The 14,246-nt window shown below is 42.8% G+C and overlaps 1 protein-coding gene across 1 annotated transcript in view; it reads left to right on the top strand.

Moving 5' to 3' along the window:
* Positions 1 to 5,696, top strand: part of LOC124774950 — a 49,179-nt gene extending 43,483 nt beyond the window's left edge. Inside the window, exon 2 of the mRNA XM_047249659.1 lies at positions 5,484 to 5,696. Coding sequence (XP_047105615.1) covers positions 5,484 to 5,636 — 153 coding nt within the window. The 3' untranslated portion in view covers positions 5,637 to 5,696. The remainder of the gene's footprint in view (positions 1 to 5,483) is intronic.
* The last annotated feature ends 8,550 nt before the right edge of the window (positions 5,697 to 14,246 follow it).

Below are 14,246 nucleotides of genomic sequence, written 5' to 3'. Positions count from 1 at the left end.
ATTCTGGAAACATCCCCCAGGCTGTGGCTAAGCCATGTCTCCGCTATATCCTTTCTTTCAGGAGTGCTAGTTCTGCAAGGTTCGCAGGAGAGCTTCTGTAAAGTTTGGAAGGTAGGAGGCGAGATACTGGCAGAAGTAAAGCTGTGAGTACCGGGCGTGAGTCGTGCTTCGGTAGCTCAGATGGTAGAGCACTTGCCCGCGAAAGGCAAAGGTCCCGAGTTCGAGTCTCGGTCGGGCACACAGTTTTAATCTGCCAGGAAGTTTCATATCAGCGCACACTCCGCTGCAGAGTGAAAATCTCATTCTGGAAACATCCCCCAGGCTGTGGCTAAGCCATGTCTCCGCTATATCCTTTCTTTCAGGAGTGCTAGTTCTGCAAGGTTCGCAGGAGAGCTTCTGTAAAGTTTGGAAGGTAGGAGGCGAGATACTGGCAGAAGTAAAGCTGTGAGTACCGGGCGTGAGTCGTGCTTCGGTAGCTCAGATGGTAGAGCACTTGCCCGCGAAAGGCAAAGGTCCCGAGTTCGAGTCTCGGTCGGGCACACAGTTTTAATCTGCCAGGAAGTTTCATATCAGCGCACACTCCGCTGCAGAGTGAAAATCTCATTCTGGAAACATCCCCCAGGCTGTGGCTAAGCCATGTCTCCGCTATATCCTTTCTTTCAGGAGTGCTAGTTCTGCAAGGTTCGCAGGAGAGCTTCTGTAAAGTTTGGAAGGTAGGAGGCGAGATACTGGCAGAAGTAAAGCTGTGAGTACCGGGCGTGAGTCGTGCTTCGGTAGCTCAGATGGTAGAGCACTTGCCCGCGAAAGGCAAAGGTCCCGAGTTCGAGTCTCGGTCGGGCACACAGTTTTAATCTGCCAGGAAGTTTCATATCAGCGCACACTCCGCTGCAGAGTGAAAATCTCATTCTGGAAACATCCCCCAGGCTGTGGCTAAGCCATGTCTCCGCTATATCCTTTCTTTCAGGAGTGCTAGTTCTGCAAGGTTCGCAGGAGAGCTTCTGTAAAGTTTGGAAGGTAGGAGGCGAGATACTGGCAGAAGTAAAGCTGTGAGTACCGGGCGTGAGTCGTGCTTCGGTAGCTCAGATGGTAGAGCACTTGCCCGCGAAAGGCAAAGGTCCCGAGTTCGAGTCTCGGTCGGGCACACAGTTTTAATCTGCCAGGAAGTTTCATATCAGCGCACACTCCGCTGCAGAGTGAAAATCTCATTCTGGAAACATCCCCCAGGCTGTGGCTAAGCCATGTCTCCGCTATATCCTTTCTTTCAGGAGTGCTAGTTCTGCAAGGTTCGCAGGAGAGCTTCTGTAAAGTTTGGAAGGTAGGAGGCGAGATACTGGCAGAAGTAAAGCTGTGAGTACCGGGCGTGAGTCGTGCTTCGGTAGCTCAGATGGTAGAGCACTTGCCCGCGAAAGGCAAAGGTCCCGAGTTCGAGTCTCGGTCGGGCACACAGTTTTAATCTGCCAGGAAGTTTCATATCAGCGCACACTCCGCTGCAGAGTGAAAATCTCATTATCGAAGGTCTATGTTTTCTCTTTAAAATCGATGTCATGATCTTTCAAAGACTTTAGTATCGATATTGAAACTGATGCTTAAACTCGCAACATCGATATTATGTAAACATTGTTGATCGGCAAATATTTCTATTTTGCAGCTTGACAATTTTTGCTAGAACAATCAAATGTTGAATGGGAAATCGTCCACGAATATTTCACTTCCGAGTGCAAACTGGGAGAAATCTAGATCAATGTAAACTAAAAATTCCGATGTTCAAATAACATTTGTGTAGAATAAACTGTTTAAATCAAATGTGTCAATTCTAGCCTTCAGTAGTTCCCATTACTAACCACGGTCTTACAAAATTTGAATTTACAGGTTTCGACTGTTCGTTCCGCTTAATCAATCTCACTAATTTTCTTAAATTGAGCCAAATATTGTTACTGTTCAGTTCATCGTCCAAATATTTCAAATTTCTGATACAACATTACTTAAGGCTTACGTTACGTTCACTTACACAGAAAATAAGTTCCATGAGCCTCACCAGAGTTTGTCATTCAATAAACTTGACTACTTTTTCATGTAATTATAAGTCTGACATAGTCATCACACAGTCCAACAGCACAACTCTGAGCTACTTCAGAAATGAAGCCCGCCGTTAACTCAAATTGTCGCTGGCGACATCGCATTAAAGTCGCTTGTCCTCTCAAAAACAGAGTCTGAGCTGACATTGAGCATAGCTACCGCGGATTTTTTGAATTCTATGATGGATCATCACGGCCATATAAATCAGAAGTTGAATCCCAAGACCTACAAGCGTTAATGCCAGAAACCGACTGCAACTTGTGTGACGCCCAAAAAGTAAGACACGAAGTAATTGCGAGCAGTTCGTTAACACTGGATTAGTCTCCCAATTGCTGGTTCTTACCCAACCGCCTTTATGTGTAAGATAAATAATGATAGCACATATATCGAAAAGTTCTCGACCTTTTTACTACAATTTTTTACACTACACTGCTATACTGTAATATTCTGAAGGACATGGACTACATATTTTAACTGTATACCATATAAATATATTTATTATATAAAGAGGAAGGTAGTTAGCCAGAAGTCTAAATGTTTCTGACTGACTTATTTTAGATTTTTACATGCCACTCCTATGAACATTCAGATGGACATGGACTTCGCCTCTTTTAATATATATTGTACACGAATATCTATATCTACACTACCACTACATAAAAATAAGTTGTATTTCAACATTATTGCCAAAGCTCTAGAAAGTTCTTGGACAATTTAGATTTTTATACACTACTCTAAAAACATTCATCCAGGTGTAGTATACATATTTTTAATATATATGGTACATAAATATGTATATCTACAACACATAAAAGGATAGGCTGCTAGCAAAAGTTTCAAAAAGTTATTGATGATTTACTTCAGATGTTTACATGACTTGCTGCTAAATTTTCAGACACACATAGGTTACATGCTTTTAAATATATATTGTATATAATGCGTGTGTGTGTGCGAAAGTTGTCACAGGCAGACACTGCCACCAAAAATCTTAAATATTTCATAATATTGCATTGTCCAAAACTTCGTAATCCTATCGAGAACGTCTTGTCGACCCCTATTCAATAGTCTGGGAATTCTGACATTGCCCTCACAGTATATATTTTCTTTAACGTCGTTTCTTGTTAGCAACATTAGCCTATTCCCAAGAGATAGCAGCTTTCACTCAGTTAATACTAGGCAGAAATCCAATCTGCATGTGGAATGAACTTCCTTGACTCTTGTGCAGAAAGGAGTGCAGTATTCTGCTGCATCCATTTTCAATAAGCTACCATAAGAACTCAAAAAGCTTAGCAGTAGCCCAAACTCTTTTAAGTCTAAACTGAAGAGTTTCCTCATGGCTCACTCCTTCTATTCTGTCGAGGAGCTCCTGGAAGAGCTAAAAAATTAAGCAAATTCCAGTGTTACACTGCTGATTTTCTTTATTTAAACTTACGACTTGTCACCTGAATATGTATTTTTATATTTCATTTTATCTGTTTCTAATATCGTGTTATAATTTCATGTATTGACTCGTTCCATGACCATGGAGACTTCTCCTTAATTTGGTCCCACGGAACAATAAATAAATAAAATAAAATCTGTTTGCAAATTAAAATCATGCAATAAACAGTCGTTGAAGGTACTATTCTCACAGATCATCAGATGGAGAGGTTTGTGTCACACCCCATACACCAAAGATCCCAACAGATTTACTCACTCATTTTAAGCGACTTCAATTCCCAATCAAGTTTTCCTTTTCAACACCTGTACACATGGCTAAAATTCAAAGAGAGGGGTAAGAGGATGTGGGCAGAGGGATGAGAGGAAATGAATTTAGAGAGGAGGAAGGAGGAGACAGACAAAGAGAGGGGAAGGAGGCGATCGCCAAAAAGAGAGAGGGAGATGGCGATTAGCATGTACATCCAATTCCCACATATAATTAGTAAATACGAAGCATTGCACGATTTGCTATTTTGGTATAAATGTCTCCATTAAAGTCGATACTAGAAAAAATTTAAGCCACGTCTGGTTTACACTTACAGAGCTAGTTTGGAAGGAAGACGTCAAGTGAATTTTTATTTGATTTTTTAGATAGACATATTTTGTGATTATTTTTTGTGGATTTGGATGTTACTATATTCAGTCTTGCTGCAACGACCTTGTGGTCACTTATCTCTGTATCAGTCATGATGCTCTCTATTTGGTCAGGATTATTTGTTTTCAACAGGTCAAGTATGTTTTCGCATCTGTTTACACTTAGATTGGACTCCTGAACTAATTAGTCGGAATAATTTTCGGAGAAAGCATTCAGTATGATTCTGGACATTTTATGCCTACCATCGATTTTAAACATGTATTTTTGCCAACATATTTAGGGTAGATTGAAGTCACCGCCAATTATAATTGAATGAGTGGGTACCTATTTGAAATGAGACAAGTCTTCTATGGACTGATCAACAACTGAATCATGTGAGTCGAGATATCGATGGAAAGAACCAATTGTTAATTTGTTCCGGTTTCAAGTACAATTTCTACCCATAATAAATTACAGGAACTAACTTCTTCATTTTCACTACAAGGTAAACTACTTCTAACAGCAATAAATAGTCCACCACCAACTGTATTTAACGTATCCTTTCTAAACGTCATTAGGTGTAACTGTGCAGCATAATTTTTCATAGAATGAATGGCTCATAGAATTAGGTCACAGCACCAGCTGTTTAAAGAAGTTGTTGTTTATGTATGCAAGGAATACACAGGTCACTCCCCTGTGCTCCTCCAAAACATGGAGCACATTCAGCAAATTTTTGCACGTGCTCCACAGCAATTTACTCATCGTTTCAGCCGAGAGTTATCCATGCCACACGTGTCCGTCTGCATTGCTTTGCAGCGAAGTTTAAGTTTCTAATCAAACATAATTCAACTGCCACAAGCTCTTCTTAATTGTGATGGAAATTTGTGAATTCATTCCCGACACGTAAATGGAAGCTAACATTTTACTTACGTGGAACAGCGTTCGATGATGAGACAATGTTCCATTTAAGTTTGAATTGCCACACTCAAAGAATTTGCGGAACATAGCAGTCACATACTTCACTTGAACACAGGCATGTTTCTAGCAAGGATAGTAATTCCAGCCGCAAGCTTTTATTTGATCTCCTTGGCTTTTATGCTCGTTGCGATCTTCTGCTACTTGCCTTATTGCATCTTGGTGTAGGGCTCGGTAAAGAGAAAATGTGATAATGCCATTTTAAAATAGGAATTTGATTGTCTTTAGAATCCATTTCTTCATCCTTGCTAGAAATCCCTCATCCGTGTCTCTACTAGCTCTCCATCAACGAAAGACATACGAGTTTGTTAGGACTATTATCGAAGTCTAGGATATGAAAACTGCAGAAGATATGTGAATACGTTTTTCTTGTCCACAGGATATCGACCTGGAGAATTACGTGACGGTGCGGAACAATTTTGTCAAAGACGCATACCAGCATGATGAACGCTATCGTTCGAGGATGACAGAGGCGATGGAGGAGCTGGTTGAGACCTGCCTCATGCCGCGCCTACGGCAGCAGCAACGGTGACAACCCGGGAGTACTGTGCATAAAAGAAGTATGCGACCAGTGGCTCATGGCGCTTATCGAAACAAGATCATCTCTTCTGTTGTTACAACAGGAGAAATATCTATGACTCCCTGCTCTCCTTCCAAATTGTTTTAAAAATATATCTTGTTGTATTAAAATTTGCAAACATTCAATAAAAACGTTTCGTGAATTTTATGACAGCGAAGCACATGTTTTCTGCTCAACCCTGAGTTTCTTTCTCCATGCTTACACTTCCCCTGTAACTACTTCTATCAGGCAGTTCCTGTATGTCACTGCCACAGTAGAGCTCACCAGTCTCTTGATCAGGAAGTGTGTTTCTGTTCACAACAGCGGTTCTCAGTGGGGCAATAATGGCCACTGGTGGGTGGTGATGCGGTCGAGGATGAGAGGTGGTTTTGGTCCAAAGCAAATTTGGGGAGCACTGAGGGCCACTTACCGCCCCTCCCCCCCCCAATCGCCATCCAGGGAAACATTTGCAAAGCTGCGACTGAATATCGTCATTCACGAGTTTCTGCACCATTCACAGCCATTGTCCCTCAGGATGGCTGTAGGTCTGAAGATGGTCATGTGATGATCGAAACTGGACACCTTTTAATATTGAAACCTCACCTTAGAAAAATTAGTGAATTACTGTGCTGGTAAACCTCTTACGTTATTTGATTTTCAAACAGTTGAACAGAACTGAACGTACTCAGACATTTCTCTCTTTACTTATTCTGATCAACACTAAACTGACACACAATATTTTTAGCGCAAAGCAATCTGACTTTCAATAATCCCTACAAAAGAATGGCCCTGACTAACAATAACCTATACGTTTCATAAATCACTTAACTCACAAAAATCTTCGCTACCCGAACTACTGCAATACAGCGAGCGCCAATACTGCCAACTAAATAAAGGATTCTAACTACTGAAGGCACTAACTACTGATAGGCATAGTTAGCAAATGAAAGATTTTGATAGAGAACAAACAATCTATTTACCTTAATAATGTTCAAAAGTGATCATATATATCAGTTCATGATATCCAGTATTACAAATTTACTCTTTCTGATGGACACACGTCCAGATCGTCCGCTCTCAAGATTCTGCCATCTCTCTTCCCACATCCACCGCTGCTGGCGCCTCACCTCCAACTGTGCAACGCTACGCGATGTTCCCATCCAAATGCCCAACACTACAATAGTGAATATTCCAACAATGCCAACCAGCCACAGACTGCACACAGCACAGCCAGTGATATTCATACAGGGCGCTATGTGGCGTTACCAACATAAAAAACTATACAGCCTACTTACAATATACGTGCCTTGCGATCTAGACTGTTATATTTACTTTTTAGACACTATATTTTGACCTCTGATAAAGTTATCAAAAATCATTAATTCACATATGCTCATATATGTACAGGGCGTTTCAAAATTACAGCAACAAACTTTCAGAGGATGTAGAAGGCGTCACCAGGAACGATATGAGGGATAGGAAAATGTATCCGGAAGTGTCATCTGACGACGCTGCAGAGCGTCGAAAAGTTGTAGGGCCTGTCTCTGCCTGGCCTCTGTACGTGAACAGACAGCGGGCAGGTCGAGATCTGTGGTGTTTGGTATTTGGTGATCGCAACAGATTGGAAAGGTAACCAGTGGAGCAGATGGAGCTAGCTGTTGCACAGACGGGTCTTGTCTCCCATGAGTGAGATTCTCTGTTGCCACAGGTTTCTATCTACAGTGTACTGTTTCCTGGAACCCTCTATATAATATCCAATATTTTGCCATGTGGTAAATACCGAATGTAATAGACGAAGCACGACAGCGTGGAAATTATGGGGGCGATTGTCAGCCTAAGCAGCAGACAGCGCCGTCTACTCCACTGGAGTGTGCGCCCATCAGCCGCATCACATGAATAGCTGCGGACATTCCGAAGTGTCAGCGTCTTTGTTGAATTTAAAGGATAGGAACCATGAACGCAAAAAAGCGGAGAGGAGCCTTACATGTAGGCACTATGGGAGGCATCAGACAACAAGATACAAGGAATATACACTACCATTTATTCTGGTGGTAACGGAAATTAAATATATTGTAATAAGCAAACAAACCTTAGAAACTAAATGTTTCACAGCGATTGATAATGTTTTCTTCACTTGTTTAAATTACTTAATCGGATCGCTTACACTCCCCACAACAACGCTTTCACCACTTACGAATTAATCACAATTACAGTAGGTGCTCAGAATGCCTTCTCTGGTGTCGCGGCTTTCCTGCTCAAAAACATGAGGCATGGTGTGAACGTTGTCATATGTTCATGTAGCCTCGCCATTCGGTCTTCTGCCGACTCCCGTGTTGTTTTCATACACCACTTTCTCCAAATGGCCCCACAAGAATGAGCCCACGACCGAGGTGGCAACGTTAAAAAGCCATCACAACCAATCCAGCAATCCCCGAAGATCCATCTAATATGGGGTCTGGCAGCTTGACTGAAGTGTGTGGGCGCCCAATAGTGCTGGAACCATATCTTTTGACGGTCTACAAGTCACACCATCTCCATTAATTCCTGCATCGCTTCCTGGAAGGTGTTGTGTAATTGTCACCTTTGAGCCGAAGGGGAAAAGTGTAGCAACTAACCAAGTAAAAATGTAAAAGTCGTGTAACTACGACCTCCTGTCGGGTAGACTGTTCGCTGGGTGCAAGTCTTTCGATCTGACGCCACTTTGGTGACTTGAAAGTTGATGGGGATGAAATGATGATGATTGGGACAACACAACTTCCAGGCCCTGAGCGGAGAAAATCTCCGACCCAGCCGGGAATCGAACCCAGGCCCTTAGGACTAACATTCTGTCGCACTGATCACTAAGCTACCGGGGGCGGACACCAACTGAGTAATCGTAGACCATGTACACTGATGGTGAACTTTCCCTGATGGCCTTGTTTGTGGGTGGTGTGGAGGTTCGCCTCTGCCCAAATATGGCAGTTGTTGGCGTTGAACACACACTCATGGGTGAAGGACGACACGCCCATGAAAAACACATACGCAGCGTAACACAGCTGCCTGGCATTAGCTTTATAACATATATATCATACAGCTGCCTGAACTCCACATGTGCAGCAAACTTGTAGACCAACGGCAGCTGTGTGTTCTGAAGATTGTAGCACACTTTCCCTCTTTACGCAGCTGATTGCGAGCTTTGCACTGCATATGAGACAGCGCGGGTGCTTTCGGACGTGTCTATGTCGAACCTCTCTAGGTTGTGGTGTGCATATGCCTCACGTGCAATCTCTGTCATGTCGATGCTCTGTTTTCACTGTTTCACCCAGATCTCGACCAATGCCCAAAAATGTTGAGTGGTGAAACAGACGCCTATTGTGACTTTGTTGCCTGCAGATGCGTAATGCTGTGTGCCCATTGCCACTCTTTTCACCATATGCAAAATGTATGTCAAGCTGCTCGGACCAGGTGAACGTCTCCATAATGCGGCACACCAGCACGCGATAAACCTCGAATGAGTGCTTGTTCCTACTACACATGTTTGTTGTTTGCCCAGCCACTACCGCTGTTAATGGTCTCTACGGCGTGGATTTGACAGGCGTGGTCGCGTTCAGTGCAGTCTAACGTCTAGACACTGTTAGGTACTGTGTGAGCTGTTCAGCCTGCAGCCTGTCCATGACAGAGTCATATCATAAAGCTTCCATTCGAAGGCCGTACAACCCAGAATCGGTAAGTCACTCAGGCAAAGTCGCAATGTGTACTGAGGCAATCATCCCACTGATGTTGGCAAAACACCATGTCCTGCTATGTGAACAAATCCTAACTACATGCTCCACATCCTCATCTCATGTAATTTTTTTCTTTATATATTTCAGATAAATAATACACTGAAGCGCCAAAGAAACTCGAATGGGCATGTGTATTCAAATACAGAGATATGTAAGCAGGCAGAATATTCCGCCGTGGTTGGCAACGCCTATATAATACAACATGTGTCTGGCACAGTCGTTAGCTCGGTTACTGCTCCTACAGTGGCAGGTTAGCAAGATTTAAGTGAGTTTGAACGTGATGTCATAGTCACCGCACGGGCAATGGGCACAGCATCTCTGAGGTAACGAGCGATGGGACACAGCATCTCTGAGGTAACAATGAAGTGGTAATTTTTCCGTAAGACCATTTCACCAGTGTACCATCAGAATCAGGAATCCGGTAAAACATCGAACCTCCGACATTGCTTTGGGCGGAAAAAGATCCTGCAAGAACGGGACCAGTGAGGACTGAAGACAATCGTTCAACATGACAGAAGTGCAACCCTTCCGCAAATTGTTGTAGATTTCAATACTGTGCCACCAAGAAGTGACAGTGTGTGAACCAGTCAACGAAACATCACCGATATGGGTTTTCGGAGCTGGAGGCCTGCTCATGTACCCTTGATGACTGCACGATACAAAGCTTTTGCCTCACCATGGTCCATCAACAATGACATTCGACTGTTGATGACTGGAAACACGTTGCCTCGTCGGACGAGTCTCGTTTCAAATCGTATCGAGCGGATGGACGTGTACGCGTATGGAGACAACCTCATGAATGCGTGACAGCAGGAGCTGTTCAAGCTGGTGCAGACTCTGTAATGGTGTGGGGCCTGTGCAGTTTTAGTGATATGGGACCCCGGATGCGTCTAGATACGACTCTGACAGGTGATACATACGTAAGCATCCTGTCTGATCACCTGAATCCCTTCATGTCTACTGTGCATTCCGACAGAGTTGGGCAACTCCAGCAGGACAATGCTACACCCCACACGTCTAAAATTGCTACAGAGTGGCTCCAGCAATACTCTTCTGAGTTTAAACACTTTCGCTGGCGACCAAACTCCCAAGACATGAACATTATTGAGCATATCTGGGATGCCTTGCAACGTGCTGTGTAGAAGAGATCTCCACCCCCTCGTCCTCTTACGGATTTATAGACAGCTAGGCAGGTTTCATGGTATCAGTTCCCTTCACCACTTCTTCAGACATTAGTCGAGTCCATGCCACGTCGTGTTGCAGCACTTCTGCGTGCTCGCGGGGACGCTACACGATATTAGGCTGGTGTACCAGTTTCTTTGGCTCTTCAGGGTATATTTTGTGTGTGTATGTATGTATGTTCCATCTCCTAAACCACTGAGCCGATTTCAATCAAACGTGGTACACATATTCCTTACTGTCAGGTAACAATCATTATAGGGGTAAAAACCGCCTACTTATCGTAGATCAGGAGAAGTGACATAAAACAATGACATACCTGAAAAGCTCATGCATAACGTTTAAAATTTATTACTTCTTTCCTACTATATATTTACAATATATTTTGCTGAAAATATCCACATATGTCCCTGAGTGTACCTACACAAATGGATCTTTGTACAACAAATAGTTCACGAGATATGACGTCACAGACACTGAGATACGTGAAAAAATGCCGCATTATGCAAGAAGTTTTAATATGTTGATCCCTTACTACTAAGACACTCTTAAGAGTCGAGACAGCTTCAGGAAATCCCTGTCATATAGAAAGCGCTTTAGGCAGCTTTTAACTATGAAGTGCAAACAGCAGTAGGTGAAAACGGTAGCCGTCTGTAGAGCTATGAAGTGGATTTGCTGTAGAGACGTTTACAAAATCGCGTTGTAGGCACGCGAAGCAGCTGCGCTCACCTTACAGAAACTGTCCAGGATCATGCTTCTTAATCTGGATACTGTACTTACACATTTGAATATTTTTTGTATGACTGTTTCATAATTTTAAAGGTGTTTTCACGAATAAATTTGAGTGAAATTTTTTCGATACTTCACTATAAAGACACTTCGTTTTTTTTGTTTTCGTTTCTATTAGGAAACTGGAAAATTAATACCCTGGCAATGCCAGGTTTGTCATCTAGTAAAGTACAAAAGTATCTATAATCAAATGGAAATGTCCAAGTCTTTGGAGTCTTCACATTGGCGTCAGACGCTCGAAGTGGGCTCTCCTTAACAATGTGTTGCATTGTTTGCAACTCCTCCTCTATGCAGTCACAGTCAGCAGATAAACGGAAACTACTTCTTCAAGGTGTAACCACACCTCTTTTGACCTGTCCTAATGCAACTCACTTTCGACTGTGTTTGGCGCAGTAGCTCAACGTTCTTTGTTGGAAACATAATCGGGTGAGCAATGTTTTGTGGCTGTTTGAGCCAGTATTGGCGCTACTTGGAAGTCACATCCAAGGAACTGACACACTCTGACTCAACCTATGGTGTGTTAAAGAACAATGATGCAATCCTTGCTGGTTTTACCAGCCCCACATGCTTTCCATCAACGTTACATCTACATCTACATGATTACTCTGCAATTCACATTTAAGTGCTTGGCAGAGGGTTCATCGAACCACAATCATACTATCTCTCCACCATTTCACTCCCGAACAGCGCGCGGGAAAAACGAAAACCTAAACCTTTCTGTTCGAGCTCTGATTTCTCTTATTTTATTTTGATGATCACTAGTACCTATTTCGGTTGGGCTCAACAAAATATTTTCGCATTCGGAAGAGAAAGTTGGTGACAAATTTCGTAAATAGATCTCGCCGCGACGAAAAACGTCTTTGCTTTAATGACTTCCATCCCAACTCGCGTATCATATCTGCCACACTCTCCCCCCTATTACGTGATAATACAAAACGAGCTGCCCTTTTTTGCACCCTTTCGATGTCCTCCGTCAATCCCACCTGGTAAGGATCCCACACCGCGCAGCAATATTCTAAGTGTCCTGCCAATGAAACGCAACCTTTGGCTCGCCTTCCCCACAACATTATCTATGTGGTCTTTCCAACTGAAGTTGTTCGTAATTTTAACACCCAGGTACTTAGTTGAATTGACAGCCTTGAGAATTGTACTATTTATCGAGTAATCGAATTCCAACGGATTTCTTTGGGAACTCATGTGGATCACCTCACACTTTTCGTTATTTAGCGTCAACTGCCACCTGCCACACCATACAGCAATATTTTCTAAATCGCTTTGCAACTGATACTGGTCTTTGGATGACCTTACCAGACGGTAAATTACAGCATCATCTGCGAACAACCTAAGAGAACTGCTCAGATTGTCACCCAGGTCATTTATATAGATCAGGAACAGCAGAGGTCCCAGGACGCTTCCCTAGGCAACACCTGATATCACTTCGGTTTTACTCGATGATTTGCCGTCTATTACTATGAACTGTGACCTTCCTGACAGGAAATCACGAATCCAGTCCCACAACTGAGACTGTACACAATAGGCCCGCAGCTTGATTAGAAGTCGCTTCTGAGGAACGGTGTCAAACGCTTTCCGGAAATCTAGAAATACGGAATCAACTTGAGATCCCCTGTCGATAGCGGCCATCACTTCGTGCGAATAAAGAGCTAGCTACGTTGCACAAGATTCATGTTTTCTGAAACCATGCTGATTACGTATCAATAGATCGTTCCCTTCGAGGTGATTCATAATGTTTGAATACAGTATATGCTCCAAAACCCTACTGCAAACCGACGTCAATGATATAAGTCTGTAGTTCGATGGATTACTCTTACTACCCTTCCTAAACACTGCGCAATTTTCCGATCTGTAGGTACGGATCTATCGGTGAGCGAGGGGTTGTATATGATTGCTAAGTAGGGAGCTATTGTATCAGCGTAATCTGAAAGGAACCTAATCGCTATACAATCTTGACCTGAAGACTTGCCCATATCAAGCGATTTGAGTTGCTTCGCAACCCCTAAGGTATCTACTTCTAAGAAACTCATGCTAGCAGCTGTTCGTGTTTCAAATTCTGGAATATTCCATTCGTCTTCCCTGGTGAAGGAATTTCGGAAAACTGCGTTCAATAACTCCGCTTTAGCGGCACAGTCGTCGGTAACAGTACCATCGGCACTGCGCAGGGAAGGTATTGACTGCGTCTTGCCGCTTGTGTACTTTACATACGACCAGAATTTCTTCGTATTTTCTACCAAATTTCGAGACAATGTTTCGTTGTGGAACCTATTAAATGCATCTTGCATTGAAGTCCGTGCCAAATTTCGCGCGTCTGTAAATTTTAGCCAATCTTCGGGATTTCGCGTTCTTCTGAACTTCGCATGCTTTTTCCGTTGCCTCTGCAACAGCGTTCGGACCTGTTTTGTGTTGTAAGTAGGCTGTTTATGTTTTCTTATTGGCAAGGTAAGTGATTTGTGAAAGGTATAGGTTAATGTTAGTCAGGGCCATTCTTCTGTAGGGATTATTTAAAGTCAGATTGCGTTGCGCTAAAAACATTGTGTGTCAGTTTAAGCACAGTCTTGTATAATTGTTCAAAGGGGACGTTTCAGTGTACCATGTGGTATCAGTTCCATCTCTTACCAATTTATGAGGTATGAATCTCTCAATTGCTGTTGCTACTATATCTTTGAATTTGAGCCACATCTCGTCTACATTTGCATAGCCAGTTCAGAAGGAATGGAGATTGTCTCTTAGGAAGGCTTCCAGTGACACTTTATCCGCTTTTTTAAATAAAATTATTTTGCGTTTGTTTCTGGTGGATTTGGAAGAAACGGTATTGAGCCTAGCTACATCGACCTTG

Source organism: Schistocerca piceifrons, chromosome 2 (genome assembly GCF_021461385.2).
Source record: "Schistocerca piceifrons isolate TAMUIC-IGC-003096 chromosome 2, iqSchPice1.1, whole genome shotgun sequence".
Taxonomy (NCBI): domain Eukaryota; kingdom Metazoa; phylum Arthropoda; class Insecta; order Orthoptera; family Acrididae; genus Schistocerca; species Schistocerca piceifrons.
Note: the sequence above shows the minus strand (reverse complement) of the source record. Positions and strands in the feature narration are given on the sequence as shown.